This window comes from Osmerus mordax, chromosome 5 (genome assembly GCF_038355195.1).
Source record: "Osmerus mordax isolate fOsmMor3 chromosome 5, fOsmMor3.pri, whole genome shotgun sequence".
In the NCBI taxonomy this organism is placed as follows: domain Eukaryota; kingdom Metazoa; phylum Chordata; class Actinopteri; order Osmeriformes; family Osmeridae; genus Osmerus; species Osmerus mordax.
Window position 1 is genome coordinate 5,257,132 of NC_090054.1, and position 27,893 is coordinate 5,285,024.

The window sequence follows — 27,893 nt, forward strand, 5'->3', positions numbered from 1 at the left end:
ACCTCTCGGCCAGGAACGGTGCGCGAACGCATCGACTCCAAGCGGAGGTCTGTCCTGTGCGCGCAGCAAGAACCACAGAAGACACTGTGTGTTGGCTCGTGACGCAAACAGATCCACCTGTGCTCGGCCGAAACGTGCCCAGATCAGAGACACGATGGACGGTTTCAACCTCCATTCGTCCTCTCTCGGGCCGCCTCTTGACATCAGGTCCGCTCCCTCGTTGAGCAGACCTGGAATGTGCAGAGCTCTCAGGGAGCGTAGTCCACACTTCCTCCGCTAAGCGATGAAGTGATGGAGAGCGCACCCCTCCCTGTCTGTTGATGTAAGCCACCGTCACCCTGTTGTCGGTGAACAGAGAACGTCTTGATCCTTCAACACCAGCGCGAAATGGCACAAAGTCAGTCGAACCGCTTCGAGCTCCAGGAGGTTGATGTGACGCGTCTCTCACAGTTCCCATCTTCCTCCTATCGAGCCCGCCTGACATACTCCACCCCACCCGGTCAAGGACGCGTCCGTTAAGACCGGGTAGAGAGATGTCACTCTGCCCATGTCGACTCCGTGCGTCTCTCCAATGGTTCAGATCGGTTTTGACTGATCTCGGTATCACTAGCAGTCTGCGGCGGTGTCGCACAGGATCCAACCGCAGCTGAGCAAACCATCTCTGCAGCTTGCGCATGTATAACAGGCCTAATGGCACTACTACATGAGCCGCCGCCATCAACCCCAATAGGGACATCACCGACAGCGCGGTGATTGTGCGTGAGACCCGGAACGCGCGGAGAGCTATTGAAATAGCCTCTCTCCGTGGCGCCGACAGTCTGGCTCTCATCCCAACAGTGTCCAAATGGATACCTAGGTAGGTAAACTGTTGAGCGGGCCATGGAGCGCTCTTCTCCCAGTTGACAGCGAACCCCAACTGGCTGAGCTGACTCACCAGTGAGGTCGCGTCCTGGATAGCTCTGTCCGGAGACTGAGCTAGAACTAACAGGTCGTCGAGGTACGCCAGAATGCGTATTCCCCTCCGCCGTAACGGTTCTAGAGCTGCTTCCACGCACTTGGAGAAAGTTCGAGGAGCCAGCGCGTACCCAAACGGCAGGCGCGTGTCCTCGTACTTTTTCCCTTCGAAGGCAAAACGCAGAAATCTCCTGTGCTTCAGTTTGATAGGCACATGGAAATATGCGTCCTTCAGATCTATGCTGATCCCAAAGTCGTTCCGCTGTACACAAGTCAGCAAACGCTTTATCGTCAGCATGCGAAAGGGCCGTTTGGCCACACTCTCGTTGAGCACCCTCAGGTCTAGAATCGGCCTCATCCCCCCGTTTTTCTTGGGAACCAAAAAATAAGGGGAGTAGAGACCCGAGTTCTCCTGATCTCTGGGGACCGGGATCACTGTCCCTTTGGTCAGCAAGCTCGCTATCTCCGTCCGGAGCGCGAGTGCTTTCAGCGGGCAGGACAAGCGTGTCTCCCTCACTCCTCTGAAAGGAGGGGGAGTCCGCATGAACTGGATGGCATAACCCTCTCTCAGTATCCTGTCTAGCCAGCTTGGCAGTGAGCATGACTCTCGCCACTCTGCCTAACGCAGAGAGAGCGGGCGTGCGTTTAGCTGCGGAGCCGCAGACAGGAAACGGCCGTACTCTCGTCTGACCCCAGCCGCCGCTGTGCACCGAATCGGCGGCACAGCCCAAGGTGGGGTCGACTCGAAAGGGCTGGGGCTGCGCCCCCTGACCAAGAGAGGTCTGAGCTCCGTCTGAGCTATGAGCTTCAAGAGGTCTCACAGCGCGGCCAGAACCCTGGGCGCACAGCCGCAGTGATGGCTCTTGTAACGTGACAACAGTGTCACACGCTGTGTCAAGGTGCACAGAGACGGGTAGCGGTCTGGCCACACGCTTGCTAGCTGGGCCAGACTCCGCTACGAGTGCGGTGCTTGATGGTTCGGCGTCACTCGTTGAGGACAACTCGCGAACCAAAACCAACTCATTAACCCGCTCGACAACAGTACGAGTGCTCAGCTCTGTACTCGTCGAAAGCGTAAGAGGCACTGAATGGAACACTTGTCTTTCAGGGAAAGGGTAAAGTGGAGGTCCAAGCCTCTTTACTTCATTCAGATAGACCGGGGTGGGGACCGAAGCCTCGGTCCCCGCCGCCAGTCACGCTCTCCTCTTTCTTCCCCCTCCGCCACCACGCCAGCTGGCGTTAGGTGGGCGGCTGTGACCCGCTTTCTTGGGGGGAACAGCCAAGGGGGGAACAGGTGCCGCGGGAGGAGCAGCCTGCTTCGCAGCGGCCGCTCGTGCCACCGGACGGCGAGCTCGTTTCCTCCTGCTTTGCGAGGCACCGGAGGAAACAGAGAAGGGAGCAGCGTTAGGTTTCTTCTGCAGGGGCATATGCCCTAGCAGGTGCCTCCTCTCCTCCTCCAGGCGCGAGAAGCGTTCGGAGGCTGACGCCACAGCCGGTCCGAACAGGCCCTCGCTAGCCACGGGAGTGTTGAGCAGGGCGGACTTGTCCGCCTCCCTCATGGCTGTTAGCGACAGCCACAGGTGGCGATGAACCACAACGCTGTTTCCCATCACCCTGCCAGCGCAAATCGCTGCCCCCTGATTCAGGTGGAGCGCTGCAGATGCCATCCTGGCAACCCACGACGTCTCCTCGGCCGACAGTCCCTCAGGCCTCTCCGTGGAGAGTTTGGAGACCGCCGCCGTCAGAAGGGCGGCGTTCCCAGAGGCAGCCGCTGCCTGCGCACCCCAGACATACGCCTTGTCTGCCAGAGAGGCAGTAAGTTTGTCCCGGGATGATGGCAGGGTCGCCTTCCTCGCCGTCATCCAAGCGCTCGCCCCTGGCACCAGGTAAGCGAGGAGGGACAGTTCCAAGGGTGGGGGACCGGACTTCGCTGCCTCACCCAGCCCGCTCACCTTCGTGAACGGGAGGAGCGCCTTGACCGGGGCGTTAGCCACCAATGGCGCATCCCATGAGCCCTGCACATAGTCTGCCAGTCTCGGCATAGAGGGGCATAAGGGCTTCGAGGCCTTACTGCGTTTTGCATGAGGGCCGACATCCCACGAGTCATCTTCCTCTACAGGAGGAGAGGCAGGCAGGGGAACGCCCATGATTTTGGCTGCCTTTGCGATGACAGACGGGAAGTCTGCCCTGTGAGACAGCGCGGAGGAGACGGGAGGGGCGGGAGCCGGCTCTTCGTCATCCTCTGAAGCCGAGGTCAACTCGCGCCCTTTTACCTCAGAGAAGTACGGGGGGGTTGAACGCAACACGCTTGGGCAGAAAGCCTCCACAGGAGGTTCCCGCCCAGACGTGTGCACCTCAATAGCCGCCTCGAGGTGGTCCTCAATTTCTGAACTCTCCTCCTCGGAGAGCAGAGACCACATCTTCGAGGGGCTCCTCCACCTGAAAGAAGTCGTGACGCAGTCGCCGAAACGGAGAGGCCAGCGCACGACAAGCAGACAGGAGAGTTCAACAAACCGTCCCTGGCATGCCGAGGTTCCAAGCACAGGAAACAGAATTTGTGGTGGTCTCCATCGGCCTCCAAGAAACGGCACCGGCATTGGGCTCTTAAAAGAGCCTTGCGCGGAAGCGGTGGAATGGAAAAGCTCATTTCAGATGTTCTTTTATTCTTCAAGCCACTAAATTCGCGCAACCCGTGCTGAATTATCTGGGAAGATGAGTGACGGCTGTCACCCCCTTATATAGGGCAGCTGTGTGAGTGACAGGTGTGTGTATATTTTGATCTTCAGTCATTAGCTGCACTAGGCAGCGGGTAAACCAATAGGAGCAGAGCTCCCCTATGGGGCGGAGCTCCACGAAATAGAACCATAAAAAATCCCGATTTAGCTTATGTCTGAGACCAAGGGAATTTAAGTTAACTGAGCGATGAAACACCATCATGTCTGTGAAAGTGTTTGTTACAGGTGTAAACAACAAGGACATGCGCTTTTCAGGAAAGAGGTGGGTGGCTCTTAAAAGAGCCTTTTTTTGTGATACCGTCACAGACGCGGACCAAAGTTTACTTTTTCTTAGGCGCTGCTTTCTTTGCTTTGGCCACTTTGGGCTTGGCGGCTTTGGGCTTGGCTGCCTTAGCTGCCTTCTTGGGGCTCTTGGCCACTGTTTTCTTGGGTGTTGCGGGCTTCTTCACCTTCTTGGGGCTCTTGGTTGCCTTCTTGGCAGCCGCAGGCTTCTTAGCCTTCTTAGGTGACTTCTTGACAGCCGCGGGCTTCTTTGCAGCGACCTTCTTGGGCGACTTTTTAGCAGGTGCGGGTTTCTTGGCGGCTGCCTTTTTGACTTTCGCAGCGGCGACCTTCTTCACGGGCTTCTTTGCCTTGGTCTCCGTCTCCTTGTTGATCTTAAAAGATCCAGAAGCGCCCGTTCCTTTGGTTTGGACCAAGGTTCCTTTGGTGACGAGGCTCTTCACTGCGATCTTGACGCGGGAGTTGTTCTTCTCTACGTCGTAGCCGCCGGCCGCCAAGGATTTCTTGACCGCTGCCAGGGACACGCCGCTTCTCTCTTTGGAAGCAGACACGGCCTTGACGATCAGCTCGCCGACGCTGGGTCCAGCTTTTTTGGGCTTGGCTGCCGCCTTCTTCTTGGGTGCCTTGGCCGGAGCGACAGCTGGAGCGACTTCTGCCATGTCTAAAACGCTCGTGGGACGTGTAAAATTTGAATGTGCGAGGCTGCTCTCTGCTGTTGAGTAGCGCTTCAGCGATCAGAGGGCTGGGTTTAAATACGACATGAGAACTGTGTAGACTCAACCCCCGGCCCGGCTTCTCTCCGTTGCTGCTATCCGTCCACACTTGTGTTTTCTTCAGGTGAACAACGGGCTAAAAATCCCTGTTGGAAATTGTTCTGCGTTCTAAAAGTAAATCTGTCCGCAAGCAGCCTTTTTAACGTTCAAAATAAGATGGTATGTGGACCGAAGGCACTCTGTGTTTTGTTGTGGCCGGCTCAAATCATTGCAGTTGGCCTCGCTGAAGGAGCTGTGCGCACCTTGTTGTCTGTGCCATTAGCCCCCAATAGTGTCTAAAATTGCTGGCGTTGATAACGAACCAACGTTTTCTAGTAAAACAAATAATCTGCCGAAAAACGTAACTGCTTTAGAATACACAGTTGGGGTACCAGGGACTTTAAAAGAGGTCTCTTTTGGGGGATACAAAACACAGTGTGTGGCTGTGGACCGGGGAAATCTTTGTCTCTATCGCTCTCCTTCCCCTATCGTTTTTAATCTACAAGGACACAGGTTTTACTGGAAGACTGACAGTAGCCTACAGCGTGACTGTATTACGTGGATACTTTGTGTCTGGTCAACCTGCTCAGTATGAGCCGGACTCCTTAGTGAATGTCCATGTTGTTGGTGATGGGGAATGCATAAGTCGTGAGGACTTTTTTTTATTTCTCTCATTAGGCTGGATACCTGTTTGTGTTTCGGATTCCGCTGCATATTCTGTCAGCAAAATTAGAATTCCAGACAGCAACTATGCTGCAGATGACGAGCCGGTGAGGAGAGTGATTAAGAGTTGACCGTTGACGAGTCTTCAACAACTAGAACCAGCCAGGATATCCTATTCAGAAGTCTTTATTCGATTGATGCTCCAATCTTAGCTCCAAGTTTACATCCTTTCGGTTTTGTGCTTGATACTCTACTGTTTGATAACTCGTTTGCATTAAATTCAAATCATAAACTTCATTGTACTTGTTTTTAGATATTTTCGTGCCTCTCCACTACAGGACTGACACTGAAGTTGCGCGCCCGATGACGTAGCAGCCATGAGACAAACTACACAGCTGCAACAGTGATGCCAACTGCACATGATTTCTAATAAATAAATAAATAAAACAACCGCCATTGTTTAGTATTCACTTATTACATGAGTGGAAAGTATGATCGGTGATATGAATCGATAATTCCTTCAAGATTGTCTCCCATAACCTGGGCTACACAGGCACATACTGTAAACACCATGTGAAGAATTTTGTTGAGGGATCTAGACGTTAGTATTGCACTTGTGCTCATCATAGTTATCGAGATGTTGTTTTGCGGTGCTTAAGCTATTTAGACATCGTTTTCACTGTGGTATTTGAGTAAATACAGCCTGTTCCTTGACTGGCTACGGCAATACCGTAAAACGATACACTTGGGATTGTGCCGCAGCCTACTACTCACAAGTTCCATTTGTACGTGGCTTTGGGTAAAAACGTCTCAGGCGTGATCCACCATCACGATTTTTTTAAGCAATGATATGATTAAAGATGGTTACGGGTAAGAATATACACGTTGGGCTGTACAGAGGAATAAACCTGTCCCGGTTCACAAACATGTTTATGCTTCATGTTGCAACACGCCATACAGTCAAACAAGTGCAATGGATTTTTCTCAATTGTAAGACACAAGTGGGTGGCTCTTAAAAGAGCCTTTGTGGTGAATTTGAAGGGACGCCCGTTTACTTGGAGCTGGTATACTTGGTTACTGCCTTGGTGCCCTCGGACACGGCGTGCTTGGCCAGCTCACCGGGGAGCAGAAGGCGGACAGCGGTCTGGATCTCCCTGGAAGTGATGGTTGATCGCTTGTTGTAATGAGCCAGGCGAGACGACTCTCCGGCGATGCGCTCGAAAATATCGTTGACGAATGAATTCATGATTCCCATGGCCTTGGAGGAGATGCCGGTGTCGGGGTGGACCTGCTTCAGTACCTTGTACACGTAGATGGCGTAGCTCTCCTTCCTGGACTTTCTGCGCTTCTTGCCGCCCTTCACTGCGGTCTTGGAAACGGCTTTCTTGGAGCCCTTCTTGGGCGCGGTCTTTGCTGGCTCAGGCATTGTCAATATCGTTGCTTCTCAGAAACGAATGATGAGTAGAGGGGCAAGTTACCGGGTATATGTAGCGGGAGACATGCAAATTTTGAGGCACGCCTCCTGCTAGTCGCTGCACACAGCTGAGAAGTGACTTTTGCAAGCTGTTCTGAAATCTACTGCGTATGCATGGGATGTACCGACCCCCTTACCCTTCAGTAATCATAAACTGACAGTCATGATTACTTAAAGGAAATATTCGAAACATTTTTAGACTTCAATGTACCTTTTACACTTCAAAGAATCAAGCTCGGAAGTTAAGCCCAACTCCCTGGGCAGTTTACCGCCTAGTTTAACCAGAAACACGTGGTTATTGACGTCAGAATCTTCGTTTTGTTGCAGTACCACGCGAAACCCCCATGCATCCAGGGCTGGGTCAATGTTATCTACAACACGTTTTAATAAGGCATTCATTGAGCAGATGGTCATATCTAAAGGCACGCAAAGTACAGACCGATACATCTCGGTCAAACGCTCTCTCGCCCTGTTCGGCTAATATAACTCATTTATAGATGCCATAGCCCAAGTAGCCTATAAACAGTTGAAGCCTGAACAATGAACCCCTTTACAATACCATTGGTTCAAATGATTCGGATACGCCATGACCACTGAAATAGAATTTGAACGAAACTTTCAGTAATAGTCAGTATAACCGATGCTTTATTAGCGATGATTTTCTAGCCTAGACGGGTATTGAAACAGTTCAAATGCACCTAAAACTGGGGGACGAAACTAAACTCAGTATTGTTCATTGTGTTTTATTCACTTAGGATAACTAGAGGACATACAATTCGTTTCAAAAGGCTCCACTCAATTTAGACACCCAACACCCGGAATATGGATATAAAGTCTCTGATGCGCAACATGTGGGTGGCCCTTAAAAGAGCCTTTGTGTTGAACCACGATTTGTTTACTTGATGTTGATTTAACCGCCGAAACCGTACAGAGTACGTCCCTGGCGCTTCAGAGCGTAGACCACGTCCATGGCGGTCACGGTCTTCCTTTTGGCGTGCTCGGTGTAGGTCACGGCATCACGGATGACGTTCTCCAAGAACACCTTCAGCACACCGCGTGTCTCTTCGTAGATCAAGCCTGAAATACGTTTCACGCCACCTCTGCGAGCCAGGCGGCGGATGGCGGGCTTGGTGATGCCCTGGATGTTATCACGGAGAACCTTGCGATGACGCTTGGCGCCTCCTTTTCCGAGTCCTTTACCTCCTTTGCCTCTTCCTGACATTATGATACCGTTACGTAGCAAACAGTAGTGAGAATGGTTCTGCTTGCACAGCGCCGGGATGTTTATTTTGAGTAAGCGGACGTGAAGGAGGCCAGTTCTGTACTTCGAGGGCGTTGCAATGGGAGGGAACTTAAGTCAGAGAGGGGAAATAATAGGCTGTAGTCCACATTTATATTTTACGTTGTATTCTTTTATCAGAGATATGTAGGCGTCCTTGTTCATATTATTATATATTTGACATCTGATAAGCACCTGGCTGAGACACTTCAGACTAGATAGCTAAAACAGGCTCATAATAGTCATTTGATCGATTTCTGGCGATGGAGGAACTCGATTGTTATATATCGCTTTAAAACTTTTCTACAACTCTTCATTGTTGATGATAGTCACTCTCCCGTCCTCCCTCTGCTCCAGCTCTTCTCTTCTAGTGAATAAATGAATGTAATTGTTGTTTAATAATTTAGATGTCTGCGAGGCAGGCCTCGATCCTAGCTGAGATCCCCGGATCGGTCGGGGGGAACGACAGGTACAGCTGCGTGTCGTCAGCGTAGCAGTGGTAGGAGAAGCCATGGGAGGTGATGATTGGTCCAAGTGAGGTGGTGTACAGAGAGAAGAGGAGGGGTCCAAGGACGGAGCCCTGTGGGACACCAGTGGAGAGCTGGCGAGGGCCTGACAGTTTGCCTCCCCAGGAAACGTGGTAGGATCTTCCCGACAGGTAGGATGAGATCCACTGGAGTGCAGTGCCAGTGATGCCCATCTCAGAAAGTCTGGCGAGCAGGATCTGGTGGTTAACCGTATCAAACGCTGCAGTAAAACTTCTTCTCCACAGTGACATGATGTCAAAAAGTCTGTATGGCAAGCGTGGTTGTACCTGCTTAAGTGGACAAACAGGGTCCAAGGATGAAGGGCTGGATGAAGAGAGAAGGCTGGGTGAGGACCAATCAAGCTCTGCCTGAAATGAGCACAATCGACAGTAAAGCTAAAGCTACACATTAAGCTGATTCACAGTCAGGAGGCAGGGACTTATGTCTCAACAGGATTTGGAGAAACTTGTCCATGTATTTATCTTCAGTACACTCGACTACTGTAACTGTGTGTTCACATGTCTCTGTAAAAAGTCAATCAGAAAGCTGCAGCTGATTTAGAACGCTGCAGCTCGAGTCCTCACTAAGACCAAGAAAGTGGATCACCACTCCAGTTCTGAGGTCTTTGCATTGGCTTCCTGTCCAACAAAGAATTGACTTCAAAATCCTGCTGCTGGTATATAAAGCACTGAATGGTTTAGGGCCTAAATACATTTGTGATCTGATGCTACTTTATGAACCTTCCCGACCCCTCAGGTCATCTGGGACTGGTCTACTTTGTGTTCTAAGAGTCAGAACTAAACATGGAGAAGGAGCGTTCAGTTTTTCTGCACCACATACCTGGAACAAGGTACCTGAAAGATGCAGGTCTGCTGAGACCCTCAGGTCCTTTAAATCCAGATTGAAGACTTTACTGTTTGCTGTTGCTTTTAATTGAACTAGATTCAAGGATATCAATTTCTGCATCTCACTTCTGCATATTTTTTTTTAAACTGCACTGCAACTTTTATTTGTATTACTTGCTTTTTGACTATTTTGAATGTTTTATTGAATGTTCTTAAATCTTGTTTTCTTTTGCATTATGTTTTGATGCTTTTAGTGGTTTTATGTGAAGCACTTTGAATTGCCTTGTTGTTGAAATGTGCTATACAAATAAACTTGCCTTGCTACTGCTGCCAACTGTTTGGGAAATGCAGTAGGGATGAACATTTCAAGCTAAATTACTTTTTGATAATCAGTGAAGGGAAGTCCTGTAGCAACAATGGTGGAAAGGGGACTTGCAATTGTGGAGGCAGGATACTTTGTCTTTACACGGATCTGCAACAATATCTAGATTTACTAACATTTTACATATTCCACGGTTTAGTGAGAACCAACCAATTTAAATGAAATTCTGTGGAATTCCAATTCACTGTGTGTGTCATTGATGCACCATTGAATATCTAGCTTTTTGGTCCCGTAACTGGCTAAAGCAATGTTTGTGAAAGGTTGTTGTTTTGTGTGTCAATAAGAGGACCCTCGGTCAATCCATCAAATGTTCAGAATCAGAATTTGGTTTTATTCGCCATGTAGGTTTACACAAACACAGAATTTACTGTGGCCGGAAGGTGCAAACAATAAACATACACGGATCTACAATCAAAAAGTATAAAAGTACAGTAGTATAACTAATCCTAGGAACTAACAAACTAAAAAATTAAACAATTTAAAAACTAAATTCTAAAATATACTTTTATTCTATTCTACCTAGAACATATTCATAGCTAGCATGTGTTTCTTCAGAATTCCCGTCCATTACACCACTCGCAGACGTACATATGTCACAAAGTATATACGGTCCACTTGTAACCTTCACTACCTATCCAGATCTTCTCCACCTGCCCTCTCTCTTTCTATAGGGCTCTGGAACTGCCAGTCTGCTGTGAACAAGGCAGACTTCACCCTGGCGTTCGCATCCCATGCTTCTCTTCATGCCCTTGCGCTGACAGAGACATGGATTCGCCCAGAGCAGCAACTCCAGCTGCTCTCTCCGTCAACCACTCGTTCTCTCACTCACCCCGCTCAACCGGGCGAGGTGGTGGGACAGGTTTGCTTCTTTCCCTGCATATTAAATACACATCCACCCCACTCTCTGTCACCGCCAAATCATTTGAACACCACTATGTGATGCTAACTGATCCTATCAAAGCAATCTTAGTTTACATTTACATTTACATTTATTCATTTAGCAGACGCTTTTATCCAAAGCGACTTCCAAGAGAGAGCTTTACAAAGTGCATAGGTCACTGATCATAACAACAAGATAGCCAAAAAACATTGCGAGTAGCCAAAACATGAAGCACACATTGTGAACAACCAAAGTAAGTGCCAAAGGGAAGAACCATAAGAGCATGTAGTTAAACAAGTCACAACCAAACAACATGAACAGCTATAAGTGCAAGTGTACCTGTGGGAAAAAGCAAGCAACAGTAATAAAACAATATATCACAGTGAGAACCAAAAATTTAAATCAGTTACCACTAACCACAAGAGCAACAAGTCTCTAAGCAAGAGTCATTGTGATCCTTGAGGAAACTAACATCGGGTCAAGCGAACCGTTCCTAAGTACCGTTGTACTCCCGGAACAAGTGCGTCTTGAGCCTTTTCTTGAAGGTGGAGAGACAGTCAGTGTCTCTGATGGAGGTGGGGAGTTGATTCCACCACTGGGGGGCCAGACAGGAGAAGAGCTTGTGTTGGGACCGGGCGGTCTTGAGCGGTGGGACCACCAGGCGGTTGTCTGAAGAAGACCGTAGGTGGCGGGTGGGGGTGTAAGGCTGCAGGAGAGACTTGATGTAGACGGGTGCAGTCCCGTTCACTGCTCGGAAGGTCAATACCAGGGTCTTGAATCTGATACGGGCCATGATAGGTAGCCAGTGGAGAGAGATGAGGAGCGGGGTAACATGGGAGCGTCTGGGTAGATTGTAGACCAGGCGGGCCGCCGCGTTCTGAATCCTCTGAAGAGGGCGGGTTGCACATGCTGGGAGACCAGCGAGCAGAGAGTTGCAATAGTCCAACTTGGAGAGGACGAGTGCTTGGACTAGCAGCTGGGTGGAGTGCTCAGACAGGTATCTCCTGATCTTCCGGATGTTGTAGAGGGTGAATCTACACGACCGGGAGACCGCAGCAATGTGGGCCGTGAGGGAGAGCTCGTCGTCCATGGTAACCCCAAGGTTCCTGGCAGAGGATGAAGGGGTCACCGTCGCAGATCCCAGGGTGATTGAGAGATCGTGGGAGATGGAGGGTTTAGCCGGGATGATGAGAAGTTCTGTTTTGGCGAGGTTCAGCTGGAGGTGGTGCTCGGTCATCCAGGCGGAGATGTCTGTGAGGCAGGCCTCAATCCTAGCTGAGATCCCCGGATCGGTCGGGGGGAACGACAGGTACAGCTGCGTGTCGTCAGCGTAGCAGTGGTAGGAGAAGCCATGGGAGGTGATGATTGGTCCAAGTGAGGTGGTGTACAGAGAGAAGAGGAGGGGTCCAAGGACGGAGCCCTGTGGGACACCAGTGGAGAGCTGGCGAGGGCCCGACAGTTTGCCTCCCCAGGAAACCTGGTAGGATCTTCCCGACAGGTAGGATGAGATCCACTGGAGTGCAGTGCCAGTGATGCCCATCTCAGAAAGTCTGGCGAGCAGGATCTGGTGGTTAACCGTATCAAACGCTGCAGAAAGGTCCAGCAGAATGATAACGGATGACCTGGAAGCCGCTCTGGCAGACTGGAGGGCAGTGGTGACTGAAAGGAGGGCAGTCTCTGTGGAGTGGCCAGCAGTGAAGCCCGATTGGTTGGGGTCAAGCAGGTTGTTCTGAGAGAGAAAGTTAGACAGTTGGTTAGATACAGCACGTTCAATTGTTTTTGAAAGGAAGGGTAACAGTGATACCGGTCTGTAGTTCTGGAGAACGGCAGGGTTAAGGGAGGGTTTTTTGAGTAGAGGGGTAACTCTAGCCTGTTTGAAGGCAGAGGGGAAGGTGCCAGAGGTGAGAGAGGAGTTTAGGACATGGAGAAGAAAAGTTATGATGGAGGGGGAGATGGTTTGAAAGAGAGGGGAGGGTATAGGATCAAGGGGACAGGAGGTGGGGCGATGAGAGAGAATGAGGTCAGAGATCTCTGCCTCAGACAGGGGAGAAAAAGAGTTTAGACATTTAGTTGGGTCAGTCATGGAGGGTGAGAGGGTAGGAAAGGTGGGTTTAGGGAACCGACTGCTAATGTCGGCGACTTTTTTCTCAAAGAAGGAGGAGAAGTCGTCTGCTGTCAGGGTGGAGGGAGGGGGTGGGGGAGGTGGGTTAAGAAGGGTGGAGAAGGTAGAGAAAAGTTTGTGGGGGTTTGAAGCAGAGTTAATTTTGTTCAGAAAGTAGAGGGTTTTAGCACCAGTTATGTGAGAAGAGAAGGATTTGAGGAGGGAGTGATACTTATCAAGGTCCAGACCGCCTTTGGACTTGCGCCATCTCCTCTCGGCCGCCCGAAGGGTGGACCGTTCTTCACGAATAACATCCGTAAGCCACGGGCAGGAGGGAGAAGATCGTGCAGGCCTGGTTGACAGGGGACAGAGAGAGTCAAGTGATGCAGTTAAAGTGGTTAACAAGGTGTCGGTGGCAGTGTTAGTGGGGTGGGACGAGAACTCGTCAATGGGGGGGAGGGAGGATGTTACAATAGAGGAGAAATGGGAGGGGGATAGGGAGCGGAGGTTGCGCCGGAAAGTTACAAGGGGAGGGGAGGTTGTCCTCTATCGCCCACCTGGACCGCTTGCCAACTTTGTGGAAGAGCTGGACATGCTCCTCAGCGTCCTCCCGGATAATGGAACCCCGCGAATAATCCTTGGGGACTTCAACATCCACCTCAAAGGAACGCAGGCCGTCGACTTCATGTCTCTCCTGACTTCTTTCGACCTGATGCTGCTGAACACACCGGGGACCCACAAGGCAGGAAAACAGCTCGACCTCATCCTGACACGTAACTGTATCACTGACTTAACATCTGTAACCCCACTGCACATTTCTGATCACTTCTTTATCCAATTCTCTGTCTCTCTCCCTCCAACTCCTCCTACCTCCCCTCCCCTCGTAACTTTCCGTCGCAACCTCCGCTCTCTATCCCCTCCCACTTCTCCTCCATTATAACATCCTCCCTCCCTCCCATTGACAAGTTCACGTCCCACCCCACTGACACTGCCACCAACACTCTGTTATCCATATTAACTGGATTACTTGACACTCTCTGTCCCCTGTCAACCAGGCCTGCACGATCTTCTCCCTCCTGCCCATTGATCATGGATGTTATTTGTGAAGAACGGTCCACCCTTCGGGCAGCTGAGAGGAGATGGCGCAAGTCCAAAGACGGTCTGGACCTTGATAAGTATCACTCCCTCTTTAAATCCTTCTCTGCTCACATAACTGGTGCTAAAACCCACTACTTCCTGAACAAAATTAACTCTGCCTCAAATCCTCGCAAACCTTTCTCTACCTTCTCCACCCTTCTTAACCCACCTCTCCCCCCCCCCCCTCCTCCCTGACGGCAGACAACTTCTCCTTTTTTGAGGAAAAAGTCGCTGCCATTAGCAGCCAGTTCCCTGTGCCCACCGTTCCTACCCACTCACCCTCTATGACTGACTCAACTACATGTTTAAACTCTTTCTCTCCCCTTTCCGAGGCATAGATCTCTGACCTCATTCTTTCTCATCGCCCCACCTCCTGTCCCCCTGATCCAGTCCCCTCCCCTCTCTTTCAAACCATCTCCCCCTCCATCATAATTTATATTCTCCATGTCCTTAACTCTTCTCTTACTTCCGGCACTTTCCCCTCTGCCTTCAAACAGGCCAGAATTAGCCCTCTACTCAAAAAACCCTCCCTTAACCCAGCCGTCCTCCAGAACTACAGACCAGTATCACTGCTACCCTTCTTTTGTAAAACAATTGAACGCGCTGTATCTAACCAACTGTCAAACTTTCTCTCTCAGAACAACCTGCTTGACCCCAACCAATCGGCCACTCCACAGAAACTGCCCTCTATCAGTCACCACTGCCCTCCAGTCTGCTAGAGCGGCTTCGAGGTCATCCGTCATCATTCTGTTGGACCTTTCTGCAGCATTTGATATTGTTAACCATTAGATCCTGCTCGCCAGACTTTCTGATGGGCATCACTGGCACTGCACTTCAGTGGATCTCATACTACCTGTCGGGAAGATCCTACCAGGTTTCCTGGGGAGGCAAAGTGTCAGGCACCCGCAAGCTCTCAACCTGTGTCCCACAGGGCTCTGTCCTTGGACCCCTCGTCTTCTCCCTGTACACCACCTCACTTGGACCAATCATCACCTCCCATGGCTTTTCCTACCACTGCTACGCTGACGACACCCAGCTGTACCTATCGTTCCCCCCGACTGATCCGGGGATCAGCTAGGATCGAGGCCTGCCTCGCAGACATCTCCGCCTGGATGACCAAGCACCACCTCCAACTGAACCTCGCCAAAACAGAACTTCTCATCATCCCGGCTAAACCCTCCATCTCCCACGATCTCTCAATCACCCTGGGATCTCCGACGGTGACCCCTTCATCCTCTGCCAGGAACCTTGGGGTTACCATGGACGACGAGCTCTCCCTCACGGCCCACATTGCTGCGGTCTCCCGGTCGTGTAGATTCACCCTCTACAACATCCGGAAGATCAGGAGATAGCTGTCTGAGCACTCCACCCAGCTGCTAGTCCAAGCACTTGTCCTCTCCAAGTTGGACTATTGCAACTCGCTGCTCGCTGGTCTCCCAGCATGTGCAACCCGCCCTCTTCAGAGCATTCAGAATGCAGCGGCCCGCCTGGTCTACAATCTACCCAGACGCTCCCATGTTACCCCGCTCCTCATCTCTCTCCACTGGCTACCTATCATGGCCCGTATCAGATTCAAGACCCTGGTATTGACCTTCCGAGCAGTGAACGGGACTGAACCCGTCTACATCAAGTCTCTCCTGCAGCCTTACACCCCCACCCGTCACCTACGGTCTTCTTCAGACAACCGCCTGGTGGTCCCACCGCTCAAGACCGCCCGGTCCCAACACAAGCTCTTCTCCTGTCTGGCCCCCCAGTGGTGGAGTCAACTCCCCACCTCCATCAGAGACACTGACTGCGGATGACACGCAACGGCTATCAATTCCATTACCAACTGCCTGTTGGCAATAAACAAATGGATGAATGATAACTTTCTTAAATTAAATGAAGACAAAACCGAAGTCCTACTATGTGGCCCCAAATCCAAAAGAGAGATGCTTATTAAGAATCTTGGAGGCTTAACCCCCTGTCTTAAACCAGAGGTGACGAGTCTCGGTGTAATCCTGGACTCAGATTTGAATTTCAACTCTCACATTAATAAAGTGACCAAAACAGCTTTCTTTCACCTGAGGAATATAGCAAAGGTACGACCATTCATAAACCAAAATGATGCAGAGAAGTTAATTCATGCTTTTATATCCAGCCGGCTGGACTACTGTAACGCACTTTTCACCGGTCTTCCCAAGAAAACCACTGAAAGACTACAGCTCATTCAAAATTCTGCAGCTAGATTATTAACCAAAACTAAAAGGAGAGAACACATTAGTCCTGTCCTAGCTACTTTACACTGGCTCCCTGTTACCTTCATAATTGACTTTTTTGGTCCTTTTCCTCACATACAAAGCTCTACACGGACAAGGACCTAGCTACATTGCTAACTCGATCATCAAAAGCAGGCCTATTAGAGGTCACCAGAAGCAGTCATAAGAAGATTGGTGACTTACTTACTTACTGTCTCTCCACCTTCAAGAAAAGGCTCAAGACGCACTTGTTCCGGGAGTACAACGGTACTTAATGGTTCGCTTGACCCGATGTTAGTTTCCTCAAGGATCACAATGACTCTTGCTCAGAGACTTGTTGCTCTTGTGGTTAGTGGTAACTGTTTTAATTTTTTTTTACTCGCTGTGATATATTGTTTTTATTATTGTTGCGTGTTTATTCCACAGGTACACTTGCACGTATAGCGGTTCATGTTGTTTAATTGTAACTTGTTTAACTACATGCTCTTATGGTTCTTCCCTTTGGCACTTACTTTGGTTGTTCACAATGTGTGCTTCATGTTTTGGCTACTCGCAATGTTTTGTGGCTATCTTGTTGTTATGATCAGTGACCTATGCACTTTGTAAAGCTCTCTCTTGGAAGTCGCTTTGGATAAAAGCGTCTGCTAAATGAATACATGTAAATGTAAGTTGTTTTGTACTACAATAGTTTCAATCACAGCTTTAACAAATACCATTGAGTGAATTATGGTTGTAGTATAAATTATTAAACAACAATTACATTCATTTATTCACTAGAAGAGAAGAGCTGGAGCAGAGGGAGGACGGGAGAGTGACTATCATCAACAATGAAGAGTTGTAGAAAAGTTTTAAAGCGATATATAACAATCGAGTTCCTCCATCGCCAGAAATCGATCAAATGACTATTATGAGCCTGTTTTAGCTATCTAGTCTGAAGTGTCTCAGCCAGGTGCTTATCAGATGTCAAATATATAATAATATGAACAAGGACGCCTACATATCTCTGATAAAAGAATACAACGTAAAATATAAATGTGGACTACAGCCTATTATTTCCCCTCTCTGACTTAAGTTCCCTCCCATTGCAACGCCCTCGAAGTACAGAACTGGCCTCCTTCACGTCCGCTTACTCAAAATAAACATCCCGGCGCTGTGCAAGCGGAACCGTTCTCACTACTGTTTGCTACGTAACGGTATCATAATGTCAGGAAGAGGCAAAGGAGGTAAAGGACTCGGAAAAGGAGGCGCCAAGCGTCATCGCAAGGTTCTCCGTGATAACATCCAGGGCATCACCAAGCCCGCCATCCGCCGCCTGGCTCGCAGAGGTGGCGTGAAACGTATTTCAGGCTTGATCTACGAAGAGACACGCGGTGTGCTGAAGGTGTTCTTGGAGAACGTCATCCGTGATGCCGTGACCTACACCGAGCACGCCAAAAGGAAGACCGTGACCGCCATGGACGTGGTCTACGCTCTGAAGCGCCAGGGACGTACTCTGTACGGTTTCGGCGGTTAAATCAACATCAAGTAAACAAATCGTGGTTCAACACAAAGGCTCTTTTAAGGGCCACCCACATGTTGCGCATCAGAGACTTTATATCCATATTCCGGGTGTTGGGTGTCTAAATTGAGTGGAGCCTTTTGAAACGAATTGTATGTCCTCTAGTTATCCTAAGTGAATAAAACACAATGAACAATACTGAGTTTAGTTTCGTCCCCCAGTTTTAGGTGCATTTGAACTGTTTCAATACCCGTCTAGGCTAGAAAATCATCGCTAATAAAGCATCGGTTATACTGACTATTACTGAAAGTTTCGTTCAAATTCTATTTCAGTGGTCATGGCGTATCCGAATCATTTGAACCAATGGTATTGTAAAGGGGTTCATTGTTCAGGCTTCAACTGTTTATAGGCTACTTGGGCTATGGCATCTATAAATGAGTTATATTAGCCGAACAGGGCGAGAGAGCGTTTGACCGAGATGTATCGGTCTGTACTTTGCGTGCCTTTAGATATGACCATCTGCTCAATGAATGCCTTATTAAAACGTGTTGTAGATAACATTGACCCAGCCCTGGATGCATGGGGGTTTCGCGTGGTACTGCAACAAAACGAAGATTCTGACGTCAATAACCACGTGTTTCTGGTTAAACTAGGCGGTAAACTGCCCAGGGAGTTGGGCTTAACTTCCGAGCTTGATTCTTTGAAGTGTAAAAGGTACATTGAAGTCTAAAAATGTTTCGAATATTTCCTTTAAGTAATCATGACTGTCAGTTTATGATTACTGAAGGGTAAGGGGGTCGGTACATCCCATGCATACGCAGTAGATTTCAGAACAGCTTGCAAAAGTCACTTCTCAGCTGTGTGCAGCGACTAGCAGGAGGCGTGCCTCAAAATTTGCATGTCTCCCGCTACATATACCCGGTAACTTGCCCCTCTACTCATCATTCGTTTCTGAGAAGCAACGATATTGACAATGCCTGAGCCAGCAAAGACCGCGCCCAAGAAGGGCTCCAAGAAAGCCGTTTCCAAGACCGCAGTGAAGGGCGGCAAGAAGCGCAGAAAGTCCAGGAAGGAGAGCTACGCCATCTACGTGTACAAGGTACTGAAGCAGGTCCACCCCGACACCGGCATCTCCTCCAAGGCCATGGGAATCATGAATTCATTCGTCAACGATATTTTCGAGCGCATCGCCGGAGAGTCGTCTCGCCTGGCTCATTACAACAAGCGATCAACCATCACTTCCAGGGAGATCCAGACCGCTGTCCGCCTTCTGCTCCCCGGTGAGCTGGCCAAGCACGCCGTGTCCGAGGGCACCAAGGCAGTAACCAAGTATACCAGCTCCAAGTAAACGGGCGTCCCTTCAAATTCACCACAAAGGCTCTTTTAAGAGCCACCCACTTGTGTCTTACAATTGAGAAAAATCCATTGCACTTGTTTGACTGTATGGCGTGTTGCAACATGAAGCATAAACATGTTTGTGAACCGGGACAGGTTTATTCCTCTGTACAGCCCAACGTGTATATTCTTACCCGTAACCATCTTTAATCATATCATTGCTTAAAAAAATCGTGATGGTGGATCACGCCTGAGACGTTTTTACCCAAAGCCACGTACAAATGGAACTTGTGAGTAGTAGGCTGCGGCACAATCCCAAGTGTATCGTTTTACGGTATTGCCGTAGCCAGTCAAGGAACAGGCTGTATTTACTCAAATACCACAGTGAAAACGATGTCTAAATAGCTTAAGCACCGCAAAACAACATCTCGATAACTATGATGAGCACAAGTGCAATACTAACGTCTAGATCCCTCAACAAAATTCTTCACATGGTGTTTACAGTATGTGCCTGTGTAGCCCAGGTTATGGGAGACAATCTTGAAGGAATTATCGATTCATATCACCGATCATACTTTCCACTCATGTAATAAGTGAATACTAAACAATGGCGGTTGTTTTATTTATTTATTTATTAGAAATCATGTGCAGTTGGCATCACTGTTGCAGCTGTGTAGTTTGTCTCATGGCTGCTACGTCATCGGGCGCGCAACTTCAGTGTCAGTCCTGTAGTGGAGAGGCACGAAAATATCTAAAAACAAGTACAATGAAGTTTATGATTTGAATTTAATGCAAACGAGTTATCAAACAGTAGAGTATCAAGCACAAAACCGAAAGGATGTAAACTTGGAGCTAAGATTGGAGCATCAATCGAATAAAGACTTCTGAATAGGATATCCTGGCTGGTTCTAGTTGTTGAAGACTCGTCAACGGTCAACTCTTAATCACTCTCCTCACCGGCTCGTCATCTGCAGCATAGTTGCTGTCTGGAATTCTAATTTTGCTGACAGAATATGCAGCGGAATCCGAAACACAAACAGGTATCCAGCCTAATGAGAGAAATAAAAAAAAGTCCTCACGACTTATGCATTCCCCATCACCAACAACATGGACATTCACTAAGGAGTCCGGCTCATACTGAGCAGGTTGACCAGACACAAAGTATCCACGTAATACAGTCACGCTGTAGGCTACTGTCAGTCTTCCAGTAAAACCTGTGTCCTTGTAGATTAAAAACGATAGGGGAAGGAGAGCGATAGAGACAAAGATTTCCCCGGTCCACAGCCACACACTGTGTTTTGTATCCCCCAAAAGAGACCTCTTTTAAAGTCCCTGGTACCCCAACTGTGTATTCTAAAGCAGTTACGTTTTTCGGCAGATTATTTGTTTTACTAGAAAACGTTGGTTCGTTATCAACGCCAGCAATTTTAGACACTATTGGGGGCTAATGGCACAGACAACAAGGTGCGCACAGCTCCTTCAGCGAGGCCAACTGCAATGATTTGAGCCGGCCACAACAAAACACAGAGTGCCTTCGGTCCACATACCATCTTAGTTTGAACGTTAAAAAGGCTGCTTGCGGACAGATTTACTTTTAGAACGCAGAACAATTTCCAACAGGGATTTTTAGCCCGTTGTTCACCTGAAGAAAACACAAGTGTGGACGGATAGCAGCAACGGAGAGAAGCCGGGCCGGGGGTTGAGTCTACACAGTTCTCATGTCGTATTTAAACCCAGCCCTCTGATCGCTGAAGCGCTACTCAACAGCAGAGAGCAGCCTCGCACATTCAAATTTTACACGTCCCACGAGCGTTTTAGACATGGCAGAAGTCGCTCCAGCTGTCGCTCCGGCCAAGGCACCCAAGAAGAAGGCGGCAGCCAAGCCCAAAAAAGCTGGACCCAGCGTCGGCGAGCTGATCGTCAAGGCCGTGTCTGCTTCCAAAGAGAGAAGCGGCGTGTCCCTGGCAGCGGTCAAGAAATCCTTGGCGGCCGGCGGCTACGACGTAGAGAAGAACAACTCCCGCGTCAAGATCGCAGTGAAGAGCCTCGTCACCAAAGGAACCTTGGTCCAAACCAAAGGAACGGGCGCTTCTGGATCTTTTAAGATCAACAAGGAGACGGAGACCAAGGCAAAGAAGCCCGTGAAGAAGGTCGCCGCTGCGAAAGTCAAAAAGGCAGCCGCCAAGAAACCCGCACCTGCTAAAAAGTCGCCCAAGAAGGTCGCTGCAAAGAAGCCCGCGGCTGTCAAGAAGTCACCTAAGAAGGCTAAGAAGCCTGCGGCTGCCAAGAAGGCAACCAAGAGCCCCAAGAAGGTGAAGAAGCCCGCAACACCCAAGAAAACAGTGGCCAAGAGCCCCAAGAAGGCAGCTAAGGCAGCCAAGCCCAAAGCCGCCAAGCCCAAAGTGGCCAAAGCAAAGAAAGCAGCGCCTAAGAAAAAGTAAACTTTGGTCCGCGTCTGTGACGGTATCACAAAAAAAGGCTCTTTTAAGAGCCACCCACCTCTTTCCTGAAAAGCGCATGTCCTTGTTGTTTACACCTGTAACAAACACTTTCACAGACATGATGGTGTTTCATCGCTCAGTTAACTTAAATTCCCTTGGTCTCAGACATAAGCTAAATCGGGATTTTTTATGGTTCTATTTCGTGGAGCTCCGCCCCATAGGGGAGCTCTGCTCCTATTGGTTTACCCGCTGCCTAGTGCAGCTAATGACTGAAGATCAAAATATACACACACCTGTCACTCACACAGCTGCCCTATATAAGGGGGTGACAGCCGTCACTCATCTTCCCAGATAATTCAGCACGGGTTGCGCGAATTTAGTGGCTTGAAGAATAAAAGAACATCTGAAATGAGCTTTTCCATTCCACCGCTTCCGCGCAAGGCTCTTTTAAGAGCCCAATGCCGGTGCCGTTTCTTGGAGGCCGATGGAGACCACCACAAATTCTGTTTCCTGTGCTTGGAACCTCGGCATGCCAGGGACGGTTTGTTGAACTCTCCTGTCTGCTTGTCGTGCGCTGGCCTCTCCGTTTCGGCGACTGCGTCACGACTTCTTTCAGGTGGAGGAGCCCCTCGAAGATGTGGTCTCTGCTCTCCGAGGAGGAGAGTTCAGAAATTGAGGACCACCTCGAGGCGGCTATTGAGGTGCACACGTCTGGGCGGGAACCTCCTGTGGAGGCTTTCTGCCCAAGCGTGTTGCGTTCAACCCCCCCGTACTTCTCTGAGGTAAAAGGGCGCGAGTTGACCTCGGCTTCAGAGGATGACGAAGAGCCGGCTCCCGCCCCTCCCGTCTCCTCCGCGCTGTCTCACAGGGCAGACTTCCCGTCTGTCATCGCAAAGGCAGCCAAAATCATGGGCGTTCCCCTGCCTGCCTCTCCTCCTGTAGAGGAAGATGACTCGTGGGATGTCGGCCCTCATGCAAAACGCAGTAAGGCCTCGAAGCCCTTATGCCCCTCTATGCCGAGACTGGCAGACTATGTGCAGGGCTCATGGGATGCGCCATTGGTGGCTAACGCCCCGGTCAAGGCGCTCCTCCCGTTCACGAAGGTGAGCGGGCTGGGTGAGGCAGCGAAGTCCGGTCCCCCACCCTTGGAACTGTCCCTCCTCGCTTACCTGGTGCCAGGGGCGAGCGCTTGGATGACGGCGAGGAAGGCGACCCTGCCATCATCCCGGGACAAACTTACTGCCTCTCTGGCAGACAAGGCGTATGTCTGGGGTGCGCAGGCAGCGGCTGCCTCTGGGAACGCCGCCCTTCTGACGGCGGCGGTCTCCAAACTCTCCACGGAGAGGCCTGAGGGACTGTCGGCCGAGGAGACGTCGTGGGTTGCCAGGATGGCATCTGCAGCGCTCCACCTGAATCAGGGGGCAGCGATTTGCGCTGGCAGGGTGATGGGAAACAGCGTTGTGGTTCATCGCCACCTGTGGCTGTCGCTAACAGCCATGAGGGAGGCGGACAAGTCCGCCCTGCTCAACACTCCCGTGGCTAGCGAGGGCCTGTTCGGACCGGCTGTGGCGTCAGCCTCCGAACGCTTCTCGCGCCTGGAGGAGGAGAGGAGGCACCTGCTAGGGCATATGCCCCTGCAGAAGAAACCTAACGCTGCTCCCTTCTCTGTTTCCTCCGGTGCCTCGCAAAGCAGGAGGAAACGAGCTCGCCGTCCGGTGGCACGAGCGGCCGCTGCGAAGCAGGCTGCTCCTCCCGCGGCACCTGTTCCCCCCTTGGCTGTTCCCCCCAAGAAAGCGGGTCACAGCCGCCCACCTAACGCCAGCTGGCGTGGTGGCGGAGGGGGAAGAAAGAGGAGAGCGTGACTGGCGGCGGGGACCGAGGCTTCGGTCCCCACCCCGGTCTATCTGAATGAAGTAAAGAGGCTTGGACCTCCACTTTACCCTTTCCCTGAAAGACAAGTGTTCCATTCAGTGCCTCTTACGCTTTCGACGAGTACAGAGCTGAGCACTCGTACTGTTGTCGAGCGGGTTAATGAGTTGGTTTTGGTTCGCGAGTTGTCCTCAACGAGTGACGCCGAACCATCAAGCACCGCACTCGTAGCGGAGTCTGGCCCAGCTAGCAAGCGTGTGGCCAGACCGCTACCCGTCTCTGTGCACCTTGACACAGCGTGTGACACTGTTGTCACGTTACAAGAGCCATCACTGCGGCTGTGCGCCCAGGGTTCTGGCCGCGCTGTGAGACCTCTTGAAGCTCATAGCTCAGACGGAGCTCAGACCTCTCTTGGTCAGGGGGCGCAGCCCCAGCCCTTTCGAGTCGACCCCACCTTGGGCTGTGCCGCCGATTCGGTGCACAGCGGCGGCTGGGGTCAGACGAGAGTACGGCCGTTTCCTGTCTGCGGCTCCGCAGCTAAACGCACGCCCGCTCTCTCTGCGTTAGGCAGAGTGGCGAGAGTCATGCTCACTGCCAAGCTGGCTAGACAGGATACTGAGAGAGGGTTATGCCATCCAGTTCATGCGGACTCCCCCTCCTTTCAGAGGAGTGAGGGAGACACGCTTGTCCTGCCCGCTGAAAGCACTCGCGCTCCGGACGGAGATAGCGAGCTTGCTGACCAAAGGGACAGTGATCCCGGTCCCCAGAGATCAGGAGAACTCGGGTCTCTACTCCCCTTATTTTTTGGTTCCCAAGAAAAACGGGGGGATGAGGCCGATTCTAGACCTGAGGGTGCTCAACGAGAGTGTGGCCAAACGGCCCTTTCGCATGCTGACGATAAAGCGTTTGCTGACTTGTGTACAGCGGAACGACTTTGGGATCAGCATAGATCTGAAGGACGCATATTTCCATGTGCCTATCAAACTGAAGCACAGGAGATTTCTGCGTTTTGCCTTCGAAGGGAAAAAGTACGAGGACACGCGCCTGCCGTTTGGGTACGCGCTGGCTCCTCGAACTTTCTCCAAGTGCGTGGAAGCAGCTCTAGAACCGTTACGGCGGAGGGGAATACGCATTCTGGCGTACCTCGACGACCTGTTAGTTCTAGCTCAGTCTCCGGACAGAGCTATCCAGGACGCGACCTCACTGGTGAGTCAGCTCAGCCAGTTGGGGTTCGCTGTCAACTGGGAGAAGAGCGCTCCATGGCCCGCTCAACAGTTTACCTACCTAGGTATCCATTTGGACACTGTTGGGATGAGAGCCAGACTGTCGGCGCCACGGAGAGAGGCTATTTCAATAGCTCTCCGCGCGTTCCGGGTCTCACGCACAATCACCGCGCTGTCGGTGATGTCCCTATTGGGGTTGATGGCGGCGGCTCATGTAGTAGTGCCATTAGGCCTGTTATACATGCGCAAGCTGCAGAGATGGTTTGCTCAGCTGCGGTTGGATCCTGTGCGACACCGCCGCAGACTGCTAGTGATACCGAGATCAGTCAAAACCGATCTGAACCATTGGAGAGACGCACGGAGTCGACATGGGCAGAGTGACATCTCTCTACCCGGTCTTAACGGACGCGTCCTTGACCGGGTGGGGTGGAGTATGTCAGGCGGGCTCGATAGGAGGAAGATGGGAACTGTGAGAGACGCGTCACATCAACCTCCTGGAGCTCGAAGCGGTTCGACTGACTTTGTGCCATTTCGCGCTGGTGTTGAAGGATCAAGACGTTCTCTGTTCACCGACAACAGGGTGACGGTGGCTTACATCAACAGACAGGGAGGGGTGCGCTCTCCATCACTTCATCGCTTAGCGGAGGAAGTGTGGACTACGCTCCCTGAGAGCTCTGCACATTCCAGGTCTGCTCAACGAGGGAGCGGACCTGATGTCAAGAGGCGGCCCGAGAGAGGACGAATGGAGGTTGAAACCGTCCATCGTGTCTCTGATCTGGGCACGTTTCGGCCGAGCACAGGTGGATCTGTTTGCGTCACGAGCCAACACACAGTGTCTTCTGTGGTTCTTGCTGCGCGCACAGGACAGACCTCCGCTTGGAGTCGATGCGTTCGCGCACCGTTCCTGGCCGAGAGGTCTGCTATACGCATTTCCACCTCTGGCCTCCATCCTCCCCTTGCTGGCTCGGGTGAGGTCGGACGGGCTGTCGGTCATTCTGATAGCCCCCGATCGCCCCGGAGCCCCATGGTTCCCGGAGATGATGGGGATGCTGGTGGGCGGGCCTTGGCCCATACCTCATCAGACGGATGCGCTCTCTCAGGCCGGAGGCCTGGTGAAGAGCCCTCCAGTGATCGGAGGCCCACTTATGGCTTGGCTACTGAGAGGGAACTCTTAGAGCGCAGGGGTCTGTCTGATGCTGTCATTCAGACCATTCAGAGTGCGCGCGCACAATCTACTCCTAGAGGGTACGCGTCGCGCTGGCGATCCTTTATGCAATGGTGTGGAAAACAGAACCTTGACCCGGTCTCATGTCCGGTCGAAATGTTCTTGTGTTTCTTACAATCGTTGTTTGACGAGGGCTTAGCCGCGAGCACGGTTCGTGTTTACGCGGCTGCCATTTCGGCATGTCACGAAGGGTTCGCCAAAACGACTGTTCAGCCACCCGCTGGTCAAGCGTTTTCTGGCTGGGGTATGTAGGCTCAGGCCACCTCCGAGAGCGTCAACACCTACATGGGATTTATCTCTGGTGTTAGACGCTGTGTGGGCCACCTTTCGAGCCCATAGACAATGTGTCATTACGTCTGCTTTCTCTCAAAACGAGTCTGCTCCTCGCTTTGACTATGGCTAAGCGAGTGAGCGACTTGTGCCCTTTTTCAACACGCGCGGATTGTTTGATCATCTCGGGTGATCGAACAAGAGCAGTGTTGCGTCCTAACCCGGCTTTTATCCCCAAGGTGATTAGCCGAGCGTTCAGGGCTCAAAGCTGCGAACTGAGAGCTTTTTTCCCACCTCCGCACAGCGGAGAGGAGGAAAGACCCTTACATAGCCTGTGCCGAGTGCGCGCTCTCTCGCGCTATCTGGACTGCACAGCAAGCATCAGATCTTCTCCCCAGTTACTGATCTGCTACGGTGGATCGAGGGCTGGCTTGCCACTCTCCAAACAGAGACTTTCTCACTGGCTCTGCGAGGCTGTTGGTCTCACGTACGAGTCTATGAGATGTCCCGTGCCACCTGGCTTTCGGGCTCATTCCACCCGAGGAGTGGCGGCATCAGCCGCCATCCTCAGGGGTGTAGGAGTGGAGGAGATTTGTGAAGCAGCGTCTTGGTCGTCGCCTTCACCATTTGTGCGATATTATCTGTTGGACGTTTCCTCCTCATCTTTTGCGCATTCTGTCCTCAGCATGGCTGGTGGATCAGGTGCAGCGAGATGACAACTCGCGAGGTTCTTGTGGGCCCTAGATGCGAGTTGTTCGTTGGTTTTATCGCCAAGTGTGGGACAATCAGACATTCTCAGTTGAGATGTCTATACTGTATGTGTTCTGTTGCCCCTCCAGCTTAGCTGTTGTGCAGGCGAGAGGAACAACATGAGTTTTTAAGTAAACTCTCTCCTTTTTTTCACCCTGGACGGCTCTCTGTGTCACAGTAGCGGCCTGACCGGGAGGACAGAACTGCTGATGTAAATAATACACAGGGTCTGTCCTCCCGGTGCCTTGTGAGATTATGTGTCTTTTAGATCTAGTCTCGCTGGGGGTATATCTGGCCTCGCTCGCTCCGCCTAAACCAATAGGAGCAGAGCTCCCCTATGGGTCGGAGCTCCACGAAATAGAACGATAGTTAATGGAGGTAACTCCAGTTCTATGAGTGGAGCGGAGCCCCATAGGGCTGCAGGCCCAGCTCGACTTATTCAACCCGGCTGTATTAATACTTTTGGGAGGATGAGTGACGGCTGTCACCCCCTTATATAGGGCACCTGTGTGAGTGACAGGTGTGTGTATATTTTGATCTTCAGTCATTAGCTGCACTAGGCAGCGGGTAAACCAATAGGAGCAGAGCTCCCCTATGGGGCTCCGCTCCACTCATAGAACTGGAGTTACCTCCATTAACTATCGTTACCTCCATTAACTATCGTTATGGGCAACTTCCCTTTCAAGATGAGGCACAAGATAAAGTGGATTGTAGGGTCCGGATGTACATGTTCATGGTTTAAACAACATTTAGGGCCTATATCTCTGGTAAATATGTGGAGTTGTCAAATTGACAATTTGTATAGCGGACTCTCCGTTCATTTATCCACCCATGCCACATTAATTTATGCGATTGGCGCCGAAAACGAGGAGTGACTGAATGAACAAAGAGAGGGGAGGAGGGGAGGGAGGGAGACAAGGCGAGCAAATGCCCCTTCTGGGGAAGAGAGAATGGCTCCACCCCCGAGTGTGTCGCTAACTACGATTAGATCAAGACCCAACTGACATTGTAACCAATGAGCGCCGGTTGCCGTC

At 50.9% G+C, this 27,893-nt stretch overlaps 6 protein-coding genes across 6 annotated transcripts; 3 read left to right on the forward strand and 3 right to left on the reverse strand.

The window, feature by feature from the left end:
* Positions 1-4,009: 4,009 nt before the first annotated feature.
* On the reverse strand, positions 4,010-4,630 carry LOC136942688 (histone H1-like). The gene has a single exon (XM_067235657.1). It carries the CDS (start codon positions 4,628-4,630, stop codon positions 4,010-4,012), a length of 621 nt encoding a protein of 206 aa, XP_067091758.1.
* A 1,672-nt stretch (positions 4,631-6,302) lies between these two features.
* Positions 6,303-6,907, reverse strand: LOC136942697 (histone H2B-like). Its single transcript, XM_067235665.1, has one exon. The coding sequence runs from the start codon at positions 6,810-6,812 to the stop codon at positions 6,438-6,440; it is 375 nt and encodes a 124-aa protein (XP_067091766.1). The 5' UTR covers positions 6,813-6,907; the 3' UTR covers positions 6,303-6,437.
* A 710-nt stretch (positions 6,908-7,617) lies between these two features.
* On the reverse strand, positions 7,618-8,087 carry LOC136942698 (histone H4). Its single transcript, XM_067235666.1, has one exon. The coding sequence runs from the start codon at positions 8,080-8,082 to the stop codon at positions 7,771-7,773; it is 312 nt and encodes a 103-aa protein (XP_067091767.1). The 5' UTR covers positions 8,083-8,087; the 3' UTR covers positions 7,618-7,770.
* Positions 8,088-17,444: 9,357 nt separating this feature from the next.
* On the forward strand, positions 17,445-17,914 carry LOC136942699 (histone H4). Its single transcript, XM_067235667.1, has one exon. The coding sequence runs from the start codon at positions 17,450-17,452 to the stop codon at positions 17,759-17,761; it is 312 nt and encodes a 103-aa protein (XP_067091768.1). The 5' UTR covers positions 17,445-17,449; the 3' UTR covers positions 17,762-17,914.
* Positions 17,915-18,624: 710 nt separating this feature from the next.
* On the forward strand, positions 18,625-19,229 carry LOC136942696 (histone H2B-like). Its single transcript, XM_067235664.1, has one exon. The coding sequence runs from the start codon at positions 18,720-18,722 to the stop codon at positions 19,092-19,094; it is 375 nt and encodes a 124-aa protein (XP_067091765.1). The 5' UTR covers positions 18,625-18,719; the 3' UTR covers positions 19,095-19,229.
* A 1,672-nt stretch (positions 19,230-20,901) lies between these two features.
* On the forward strand, positions 20,902-21,522 carry LOC136942687 (histone H1-like). Its single transcript, XM_067235656.1, has one exon. It carries the CDS (start codon positions 20,902-20,904, stop codon positions 21,520-21,522), a length of 621 nt encoding a protein of 206 aa, XP_067091757.1.
* The last annotated feature ends 6,371 nt before the right edge of the window (positions 21,523-27,893 follow it).